This window comes from Apis dorsata, unplaced genomic scaffold, assembly GCF_000469605.1.
Source record: "Apis dorsata unplaced genomic scaffold, Apis dorsata 1.3 scaffold_381, whole genome shotgun sequence".
Taxonomy (NCBI): domain Eukaryota; kingdom Metazoa; phylum Arthropoda; class Insecta; order Hymenoptera; family Apidae; genus Apis; species Apis dorsata.
The window spans coordinates 315,139-327,912 of NW_006263643.1; the positions used below are offsets into that span (position 1 = coordinate 315,139).

A 12,774-nucleotide genomic window follows, 5' to 3' on the forward strand; every position below is an offset into this window, starting at 1 on the left:
AATGTACAATCAAAAGATTAACAAAGAAACTAAAATTTTTTAATATTTCAAGTAATTAAAAATTAATTGAGCATAAGATAAATTTTATATTAAAAAGAAAAAATAAAGAAATTATTCAAAATATTTTAAAATATAAATTTTTATAAATTAAAAGTACGATTTGAATATTTTAATTTATTATTAATGTGTATATAATATAAATTTTAATTCATAAAAAAAATAATATAATTTTAGATAAATTTTAATGAAGTGTAATATCCATTATATATTTTTAATCGTATATAATTTTAGAGATTCCTTTCTGGGACGGTAATAATGTACAATCGAATACCTTTATTGAATTTTTAAAAATTTTATGGCCAATAAACGATGTATATGATATCAATGAAGTGTGAAAACCGATCCTTAACACGTTTCATCACGGTGTGTCACGCTCAATTAAACTTTGTGTACTATATCTCACACATTGCAAAATCAAGTTTTTTTTTATAAGAGATAGATACAAACATAAAAAAAAAATTATTGAAAAATTTGATATACAATAATCCAAAGATTAAAAAGATAGAACATGATAAAAAATTTGAATAAAAGAGACATGTTTTAGAATATTTTTTGTAATATGAGAATACTTATATCATATACATATAACACTATATAGTACTATATAATTTTTTGATTTTGAAAATCAAAATAGTAGCCTTCATTTATTCGGAGATTTTTTAATATAAAATATATAATGGTGATTTATTTGATTTTATTTTCTGTGATCTTTTTGTCTTGAACTATCTAAAAATTGTACTAAATACTAAAAAAGAAAACTAAAGAAAATTGTTATATTACTAAAAGTGATCACTCGAATTACAAAAAATTCTCAAAATTGATCACGAGAATTATCATAAATAGAATTAAATTATTAAATGATATATTCCATATAGCTCCATGTTTCATATAAAATTTTTTTACAGTACTATACAAAAAATAAATATTTGAAAAAAATAAATTAAAAAAATGATAACTAATTTTGAATACAATGTGCATAATTAGAAGAACTTATAATTAGATTTTCTCATATTTTAATAATAAAAAAAAATTATTTGAATTCCATTATTGCTTTTAATTTATTGTAATTTAACATATTTATGAAAAATATATATATATTTTGAATAACAATATAAATTTTTTTATTGCGAATATATATTTTTATTGCGACATATATTTTTAAATAAAAATAAAAATAAAATATTTAAATATAAATATATGCTAAAAAAAAGAATTTATCGTTCAAATTACATTTTTTCAAATAAATTACAAGAATACTTAAATACATGACAGTAATAGATACGGTGAAGAAACGAAATTTCGGTAAGAGTTTCTTCCTATAACATGTTACAAATCGAGCCGTCGAATTTCCGACAAGAACTAATTGCTACTGAAGCAAACTTGCCCAATGTGCAGTTTTTGGATGCATATATCAAAATCGGAGTAGAAAGGATGACCTTAGTTTCCAGATAACTAAAAGTCAGATATCCTGCGAACTTCGAAACAGAAAATGACCGATGATAAATGTTTCCGTTGAACTTATCAGTGGAATGAGCTTGGTGATTCATGGACTTTAGATGTTTGGTCACTCAATGTAGATTATTCAAGATTTACCGATCACAAAAGGAATTTGCACTTTCTATCTGTGCGTAGGATATTGTACGCTATTCATTTTTTAATATTTTTTTAAGATAAAAATAATTAGTAAGAGTAAGAATTTTTTAAAAGTTTTTAAAGATCGATTTTTATAATTATAATATTAATTTACAATAAAAAAATTTTATTCAATAATCGAGCCGCAATTTTCGAAAATCTTCTTATTTTTATTTTTGATTCAAATAGAATTTTTTTAATTAATTTTCAATAATTCTCGAAGATTGTAATAAAAATTTATTAAATTTATCTTTATAATTTATTGTAAAACATAGAAACTACAAATAAAAATTTTTTCGTTAATTTTCGAAAATATTTAGAAATTAAATTTCTAAAAATTTATTCTAAAATTTTTCTTAAAATTCTAAAAATAAAAATTCATAAAAATTCTCTATACAAAACTTTTTCTAATGGTAAAAATCACAATTTTATTTCAAAATTTCTTACAGAAATCAAAAATATGAATTTTTTTCTACTAATTCTCAATAATTAAATCTCTAAATTCTTCTAAAATCATTAAAATTTTTTATATACAACTTCATTAATCCAATCATGATTTCACATATTTAAGATCATATAATTCTCTAAAATTTTGTTCAATCATTTCAAAATAATAGATTTATTTTAATAATCTATAATACAATATTTATTTATTTATTTTTTATTGCACTAGATGTTTATTAAATTTAATAATAAAAAGTAAAATTAGATAGATAAAAAAATAAAGTCAAAATTTTTCGAATGATTTTATGAAAAATAGATTAGAATTCTTTGAATTAGATTACCACATATCATTGTAATTTTAAAAAGATACTATTATTATATTTTATATTATTTTTTATTTTAAATTTGCTGATGTAAGTTCTACCATTAAATGCTTTTTTACTCAGCTCAGTCAACAATATCATGTTACTAATATTGAATGTAATACGATACATAGTGTAAACAAAACTGAAAAATTGAAATAAAAAAGAGACAAAAATTTAAAAAAATATTGTAAAGTTATATATATATAAAGAAATTGAACATGCTTCAAATACTTATTTGTAGAAATAATTTATTATTATACTTTATTACAATTTTTTATTATAAAAATAAAATATTTCACAACAGTACAAATTGCATGATGTTCTAATATGTCATTAGTTTAAATCAAATATAGAAACAATGAGAAATGTGTTCTACAATTCATTGACAAGCCAAATTTGAATATATAAATATTTTCAGGCTTGAACTTTCATAAATGTATCGTATATCTGTTCATTTAATACACATCCATTGAACTCATGCACCACGAGTAGATTTAGCATGCAAAATGATGTAACAGTATACAAAATGTCAATCTATTAACATGTTCATTCTATAAATATATTTCTCGAAACTAACTTGATATCTATTACAATTCTTGAAATTTTTGTTTAAAAAATTCTATTTTTATTCTATTTTTAATTCTAAAAAAAAAAAAAAGAAAGAAAGAAAGAAAAAATTCTGAAATTTTATAAATTTATTAATATGTGAAATATATATACGTATAAAAAAGAAAAAGAGTTTCACAGAAATTTAAATTATGTGTAATTTCTATATGTTTAAACATAAAATGTTTATATAGAATGTTTAAATTATTATTAATTAAATTATTATATTATTAAAATATATTTATATATTATTATATTATTAAAAAATTAATTAAATATTAAATATTGAAATGAAAAATTAATAAAAAAATAATTCATAGAAATCTAATTATGTGTAACTTCTATATGTATGGCATGTGTATCATCATCAAACATTTATTATTCCAAATCAACGTGTTAGCATATTAATCAACACGCAAGGAGAAGTCTAATAGATCTTGAATATCGTCCAAAACGTGTTCAGATCATAAATATTAAGCTGAGTCATAAGTTGTTTGTCGCCCAGTTTATGCGTGATGTTTATTTATTGTATAAAAAATTCATATAACAAGTATATGCAGCATAATCTTCAGAATAAGCGCCATTTGCTTTTTATATAAGATCATATTTTATTTATTCTTGATTATCCTTATTAAATGATATAGTATTTTAAACGAATGAAAAATAGATATTTAAAATATATATATTTTTTTCTTTATAAAAAAATAAGAAAATTATGTATTTTTTAAATAAATCGTATATTTTCATTGTATAATTATGATAAAAAAGATAATAATAATAATAATAATAATAATAATTAATTATCTGTATTATTATACAAAAAGATATAAATATATATATATATTTTTTATTATATTTTATATATAATTTATTATTAATTCATGTGTAATACATTATGATAATCGAAATAAGTAGAAAAAGATTAAAAAATAAGTCAACATTTCAAAAAATAATTTCACATATATCAGATGGCAGCACCATCTTATTATTATTAATGTTTCATTAATTACACGCAGATATCGTGATTATTGATTTGAGTATTCTATCAGTTATTAATATTAATATATTAATGATGATTTCAAAATTTTTTAATAATTTAAAAGTATTTTTTTTTAAATTAAAATTCGTCGAAAACTAATTATTAATTTTCAATTAAAAAAATAAAAAGATGAATGAATTTTTAATAATAAGTTGTTATTTAATTTTTCCTAATATAAATTTAATATTTTTGCACCAGTTATTTTTGTTATTGTAATTAAATATCTATTTTATTACCTTCTGATTATTACTATTGTTTCATAATACTTACTATAACGAAAATTTATATTGATTAGAATATTATTTTCAACGAATATTTTCCGTATCTATCGTGAAAAAGAGCAATGATTCTTATATATAAAAATTTATATAGATACAGATACAACTTTGGAAAATTTTGGAAAATTCGTTGATTAATAATCAAGACAATTTTTATCATAAATATTAAAATCGTGAAAAATATTTAAACACTTTATTAAATTATCAATATAATTGAGTAATAAATCTTTGAATACGATGTAAAAAAAATATTCGAAGAGTTTTTGATTTTATAAAAATTCTTATTTTAAATGCTTATTTTTACAATCGTAAAGTAATCGATTTGAATGATTATTGATTAGATAACAAATTTTCTTTTTTTTTTAAATAAATTTTATTTATCGATATTAAATATTATCGAAATAATATTTATTCTAATTTAATAAAAATAAAATAAATTTAATTACCTCTTCACGGAACCTTTTGACGATCTCTCCTTTCTTTCCAATGATGCTCCCGACCTCCTGCAACAGACAAAATACAAAATACCGTTAGAATCGATGTAAACCATAACTTTTACGATGGTTAGAGCTATAAAGTTCAAAGTACGAGCTCGAATCGCTATCCTTCCTGAGTTACAGTGTTGCAAGGAATTGATCGTAAATACCAGTCGGTTTTTAGCTATCAAATAATTGTTTTGGACTTTATATATAACGATTGGATCAAGAAATTGATTTTTCAAAATATTATCATACTTATAATTATGCTTATAATTTTTTCAGAAACCAATTATTTCAATTACAAAATAATTTTTTTTCCTCTTGTTGAGAAAAATTCATGTGATTTTAGAAATTAAAATTAAAATTCATTAAAATAATTTGGATAAAAATTTTAATTGTAATTAAGATTTTAGATAGAGATATTGAGAAAAAGAATTCAATACATATTGATTTCTGTTCTTATAAATACTAATATTTTTATTTTTTTAAATATCAAATTATTATTTTATTAGTTAGATAAATATATATTTTTAATAGATTAGAATTAGATAATACAAAAATGTAATTTTTGAAGAAATGTTAGAGATAAAATAAAATTCGTCAATAAATTAAAATTGAATTTCATATAAATAATTTTCATCAAAATCACAACTACATTTATTAAAACATTTCTACAAAATTTCTTTAAATTAAATTAATATAAAATAGAATGAAAATTTAGTAATAAACAATTTTTCTCAAAATCACAATTATTTTTATTATAAAAATATCTTAGAATTAAATTTAACATATGTAAATATTAAAATAGTGAATATTTTTCTTCAAAATTTCATTTACTTTCATCACAATTTCAATAATAATATCATCAATAATAATATAATTCCTTCTTCAATAAATTTATATAACGAAAAATTTTTAATTTAAAAACGTTAGAATAACAAATAATTTTCTTCAAAATCATATCTACATTTATTACAAAAAAAAAAAAAATCTCAAAGATAATAATATCTCTGTATTCTAGCGATAAATCCCCTCCCTTAGTATGAAACCGGAAACACAACCGGTACGCAGCGTCAATGGAACGTTTCTTAACAAAAGCGCGCGATTATTTGCGCGATATCACGCGATATGCGTGCTCCTGACATTTGTAATCATTCATTATCGCCCAATTACTCGATTAATAATATACGATATGCATAACAATTAATTTCAAAACATGTTCAATCGAAAACTTTATCGATCTTTATTTCGATGTCGTTTCGTATAGTTTGTTGCTTTTTATAATTTATGCTCGTTTATTTTAAGTTTATTTGTATCATGAATTTTAATCAATGTTATTTAATAAAAAAATAATATTTACGATTATTTTTACATATGTATATCTATAATATATTTCGTATTTTTTAAAGTAAATTTCTAATTGTTTCTTTTTTTCCAAAAAATGTTTCGTGTGGATCCTGCAGTGAGGTTTAGACTATAATGTATACAAGCACCGAGTACACTGTACTATATCTATAATTAAACTCTCGTAGAATGTTTCTATTTCAGAGGAAGATTTCTATTTCAAAGTGATCACAGAAAGCAGTTTAGACAACGTGGATTTTATTACGCTTATTAAAATATCATTATTATTTATTCTTTTGTTTTAATTGTTAGAATTTTTTAAATAATTTATGACACTATTACAAAGAAAATTTCTTAATAAGAAAGATATTGAATATTTGATATAAAATAGAAATATAAAATATTAATATATTCGTAGAATAATTTTTGGATTAATTCTAGAACTGAATACAAAAATTGATGTCGGTTAAGACTTATTTATTAAATTATAAATAATTTAAGTTTGAGTTAGATGAAATGAGGAAGAGAACAGAAGGCAATAAGAATAAAAAAAAGACAAAGAGGTCTCACTTTCTTTCTCACTTTAACTAATTCAATTATTAATTAAAATTCAATTAATTATAACTAACAAATAAATTTCAATCGATATTTTTGTATATTAATTTTTGTATTTATTTTGGTCTCCAGAATCGATTTTTCAAAAATATTCCATGAATATAGTTATTAGCATATCTTTGATATGCAAACATATTTTATGATTTAATAATATTAATATATATTTTTTTATATTAACATATTAACATAATACTGTATACTAATAATAAAAAGTGATAAGAAATTTTTATTTTCCATGCTCATAAAATATAAATTTGCATACTCGCTATTAGTTAGTTATGCAATTTTTTTTTTAATAAACTATTTTCATATAAAATTTATTTCTATGTTATAAAATAAAAAAATTTTTATGGTAAACACTTCTTATAAAATTTTCTTTTCAAGTTTTATAATATATGCATGTCACAATTGAAATTTTAAATGTATACTGTAAATATGTTAAAAAAGTTATTTATAAAATTTAGATAAAATTAGAAATTACATAGAATTTAGATTTGAAATCAACAATATTATATTATATATTATATATTATAATATAATTCAATATAATTCAATTTTGGTAAGAAATATATATTAATAATAAAATATACATATATAATGATATATATATAAATATATAAACAAATTAAAATTAACAAAACACGTTTTTTAATATTATATTATGAAAAATTTTTAATATTATATTATGAAAATTTCTTTTTGAAGTCAATAAGAATAAGTATATTCCAAAAATATGTGTCAATTTAATTCTAAATATGAATAATAAATACGTTAAAAATATCTTTGCAAAATTATGAATTCAATAAATAATAAATATTAAAATATTTATATAATGATCAATAATAATAATATCGAAAAATATTTATTAATGAATCTGTTAATAAAACTATTCTATTGGATTTATAGAATAGTTATATAATATAATATAACAATATTAGAATGTGAAGATAATTAAATTCAATTTCCAGGTTTCCAGACTGATAAATTCTAACAAAGCGTCAGAGGCTTTCAATAACGATGCTTTCTTGTTTCTTTTTGTACTATTTGAACAGAACATGTTAGATATATGTTGTTATACGAAGACATAAAAACTTAGAATACTTATAATGTCATATTTATGACATAAAGGAGAAATGAGGAAAGAAGAGAAAGTTTCAAGTATGAGAAAATATTAATAAGTATTATTAATATGAATTTACGATGTTTTATTATATATGCATGATTTTCAGCGATACCGAAAATTTTCATTTATGTCAAAAAATATATACGTATAACTCAAAATTATATCAATATATTAAAATTTTACGAATATTTTATAAATATATATTTTAATTAAATATATATATATGATGATGATGTCTACATCAATCTCAATATCTGTATAAAAGATATTCTATCTATAATTCTTTAATCTCAAAAAACAAAACACGTTATTTATATATATAAATAAAGTTGATATTAAGAGAATAGAAAAGAATTAATTTACAGATAAAAATGTAGCATATGTGGCAATTGCTTTTATTTCAAACACGTTTCGAATAGAATATCGAATTTTATAATATTGAATTGAGTTAGAGTGTAAAAATGATAAGTATTTATTTATCTATTGCAATATTTATTATAATTTTTTCATAAAAACAATTGTAGCTTTATATTATATGAAATATAATAGAAAATATTATATATAGATATCGAGGTCATTTATTGAACACTCAATGGTGAAGAACTTCCAATGAAGAAAGTTGCATTAGTCACATTTATATAAACGAAATTCAATGTATGGTGTTGAAAGTTTTTCATTATTCTCGAAAAGTAATAAATACCTGAAGCTAAAGTTTTATATTTGAAATCCACTCCATATTTTTGTAACTTTAAAACTCCTACAATTGTAATTTATTTTAAAAAAAAAAACTAATTAAATTTGTTATAAAGATAGAACAAGAACTATCGATTATTAGGAATCATTGAAAAAACAAGAATTCCAGAAATATAAGCGCGTAGATACTTATTATTATGTACTGTCGACAATCAAAGTGTCATTGACGATTATGAAAACGCAGCAGCACAAAAACATGTTGGTCGCGGCGACAATTGGAATGTGTTGAATGAAATGAATGCATTCGAACGACTCGAGGAACTTTCATGCAGAATAAATGTATACATACATGAAATTCGATGCAAAGAAATTTATTGTGATACTAACAATTGACTCGTCAAGAATTTTGTTATAGAATTTGAACGCTTGGTTTTTGATTTCTTGCAAATCAAATTCTATGATATTTGATCAACAGAATATGACTAAGAAATTATTATAAATTCTCAGTAAAATTAGTAAAATTTTATCCATATAGCTGTATATAATAATTAAACAAGAATTTTCTAAATAAATCCGAATAGAAATTTCAAAAATAATAATCCTTTTTAGAACTCAAACATAAAATTCTTACAATTTCTAAATTCTCGAAAATTATCAAAATTATTACGTAACTTTATCCATTAATTTAATTACAGTTTATATGCAAAATCTTTTTAATTAGAAATTTAAACATGAAGATCAAAAATAAAAATTCATTTTAAAATTTTTTAATGAAATGATAAAATCAATAAAATTCTACACAAATCAATCAAACTACAATTTTAAATACAAATATATTTTAGTTCTCAAGAATTCTTCTTAATTATTTTAAAATTCAAAATAATATTGAAAAAATTCTCTTATTATTGAAATAGAAATTAAAAATAAAAAAAAAGATTTTTTTTATTAATTTCCAATAACTTTCAAACATGAAATTTCAAAATTTCTCATATGTAACTCTTGTAAAAATCCTATTATTATTAAACATAAAAATTAAAAATAATTTTTTTATTAATATTATAATAATTCTCATAAAATATAAAGTTTTCTAAAATCCTTTATATGCAATTTGATCCAATGATAAATCAAATCACAGTATAAATATTTTTAATTTTATTATTAATTCTCAATATGCAAAGTATTCATTCCAGAATATTCTAATATATTTTTATTAATAATTTCTATTAATATGCAATTTTCAAAATTTCCTATATAATTCTATCCAATAATCAATTTCATGCAATTTAAATACATTTTTTCATTTTCAAGAACATTTTTCTCAGTCATTATATATTATAAAATAATTATTTAAAAAGAATTTTCTCAACATGAAAATTCTCAAGAAACTAACTGTAAAAATATTCTTTTTATTAATTTTTCCAAAATTCCTTAAATTCCAGATAAAAATTTTCTTATTACTATTATTATTTAAACATAGCAGTTAAAAATAGAATTTTTTTATCAATTCAAATTCAAACACGTTATTTCCTAAAAATCCCCCAAAATCAAAAAATTCCTTATACGACTTTAAATCAAATCACATCCAATTCTCAAGAACATTCTCCTCAATTATTCCAAAATATACAAAATATTTCAAAAATTTTCCCATTTTCATTAACATAAAAATCAAAAATATATGATTTTCTAAAAATGAATTCCTAAAAAAATTTCTTAAAAATTTTTCTAAAAAGTTCTCTTATCGCCATTCAAACCTAAAAATTAAAGATAAATTTTTTTTTAACCAATTCCTATTAATTTCTCAAACACGATATCTCCAAAAATCAATTCCCCCAAAACCAAAAATTCCCTATACGACTCTATCCACCTAAACAATCAACTTAAACCAGGCATGAAATAAGTTCAAATATCCTCCAATTCTCAAGAATTCTCAATTTCAATAGTTACAAAGTAACTATTCCAACCTGCAAAGCAACAAACTCTCCCTGTGTCTCGCAACTCGCCCAAATCCGCTCGGCTCGGGTACGAGTTCGCTCTCTTGCAAGCACACTTGTGCAAGCACGCATACGCGCGAGCCTATAATTAGCCGCGCGCGTTCGTGGTCGATGTCCAGCAGCCGGATCCCGCGTCTTCGTTGACACGATCTGACCCCACGATAATGTCATACAGGCTCGGGCCTGTCGGCGAGGCAGGGATGCGCCCTCCTCCGCCGCGCTCTCTCTAAACTTAGACGGGGACTTGGAGGAGAGAACGGCCGAGATGCCAACGTCTCGTTCCACGGGAGACGATGCCACGAACGCTTCGAGTATCGTGCTAAATTCTTGATTTCTCCACCGAAGACAGACCCATCGAAGAAAGCGGCGGCCCCTCTGTGCACACTCTTGGAAGAGGCGCGCGCGCCCTCTTTGGATGGCGTGCACGCGCCATTCTAGCAACTTTCTGATCTATTCTAGGGGGATACCGAGCCGAATGTGGAATGGACCTGAGGTGTCGGAGAAGGTTCTAAGTGTAATTTTGTTGTAATCAGGGGATTGTTCGAGGAGCGGGTTCTTTGAACGCAGCTTTTGAAGGGTAATAAGCGTGGGATTGGTTAACGAGGACTTGGATCTTTGAAAAATGAGATATTTAAGTAGGTGATTATTATTTTTGGAGATTTGTCGTTGAGGAGACATTTTTTTTTTTTTTTTTTTTTGAAATTCGTTTCAATTTTGTTGGAAAGGAAGGAACTCTTTGAAGAATAAGCGTGGAACTGGATCTTTTAAAGATGAGATATCTGTGAATGATTATTTTTGCAAATCTGTCGTCGGGAAGATTTTTTTTTTTAAATTCGAAATTTGAAAGTTGAAAGTGAAGAGGAAAGCTTTGGACGCCTCTTTGAAGAATAATAAATTGAATCTTTGAAAAATGAGATATCTAAGTAAGTGATTATTTTCGAAAATTTGAAAGTTTTTTTTTTTAAATTAAATTAAAGAATAAAGTGTACAGTTGATTAATAAATATTTGGATCTTTGAAAATTTGAGGGAACCTTTTTCTTTGAAATTCGGAATTTTGAGGAGGAAGTTGCTTGAGAAGACATTAGACATTGCTTTGAAGCATTATAAACATGATTGAGTACTCTTTTATATGTAGAAATTAAATACGTATAAAATTTATTATTAAATTACTGAATTTTTAAAATAAAAATATATATTATTATAAAATTATAAATAATAATTAAAAAAAAAAGATTATTTCCTTTTATATATTTTCATAAAAATAAATATGGTAAAGGAAATTGAAGTCTGATTTCATTAAATTATATAACAAACATTCTAAAGCAACAATTATATAAAGTTATACAACAAAAATTAACAAATAAATAATTCATAGTATATATAAAATTAAATGTGATTTCTCAATCTTTCAAGATACGTAAATACGATTTGAAGAAATTAATACAATGACATGACAATTCAATTTTTGCTATTATTCTTTTTCCTGTACAAATCATTTGTAATTTTCTGAAAACAATCATTCACACATCAAAGCTATACATGTTGTCTTCTTAATTTTGTAAACTGTAATTAAAAACTGTATTTAAAAAAAAAAAATTTTAACTCTTAACACAATAAGAGTTTCTAAAAACAATACAATCCTCCGCAATTAAAAAAAAATTTAAAATTTACTTCTAAACAGATAAATAATCGGATCTCACCGATTTGCATAATTACAATTTCCAGGTGCATTTGCATTTAATTTTGCGTTGAACGATCAAAACCTGCCGCTAATCCGCGTAATTTCCACTCCCAACAATTTTCCATTCAGCTTTGCTTCAAAATAACATTGAAAATTCAATTTTCCATCGCGTCAGCTCTATCCCCCCCTCCCCTCCACTCAGAGACGCGAGAAAAACGGAACCCTTTTGATTTTGCAATTTAACCGAGTAATTTCGCTCTCGCAAATAAATCGTTAAGGAGTGAGCGATCGGCAAACGCGAAATTTTTCAAAGGGGACAGTTTCCCCGAACGGATTGATTGCGTCGATCTCTGTGCAGTTAATTAAAAGATTTTTTTTTTTTTTTTATTCTATTACTATACCAAATCCCGCGCAAACGACTAA

At 22.6% G+C, this 12,774-nt stretch overlaps 1 protein-coding gene across 4 annotated transcripts in view; it reads right to left on the bottom strand.

Moving 5' to 3' along the window:
* LOC102678545 (poly(rC)-binding protein 2) overlaps window positions 1-12,774 on the bottom strand; it is a 247,919-nt gene that overhangs the window by 48,969 nt on the left and 186,176 nt on the right. For all 4 annotated transcript variants that reach the window (XM_006618881.2, XM_006618877.2, XM_006618876.2 and 1 more), the window contains one exon: window positions 4,871-4,927. In XM_006618881.2, coding sequence (XP_006618944.1) covers window positions 4,871-4,927 — 57 coding nt within the window. The remainder of the gene's footprint in view (window positions 1-4,870; window positions 4,928-12,774) is intronic.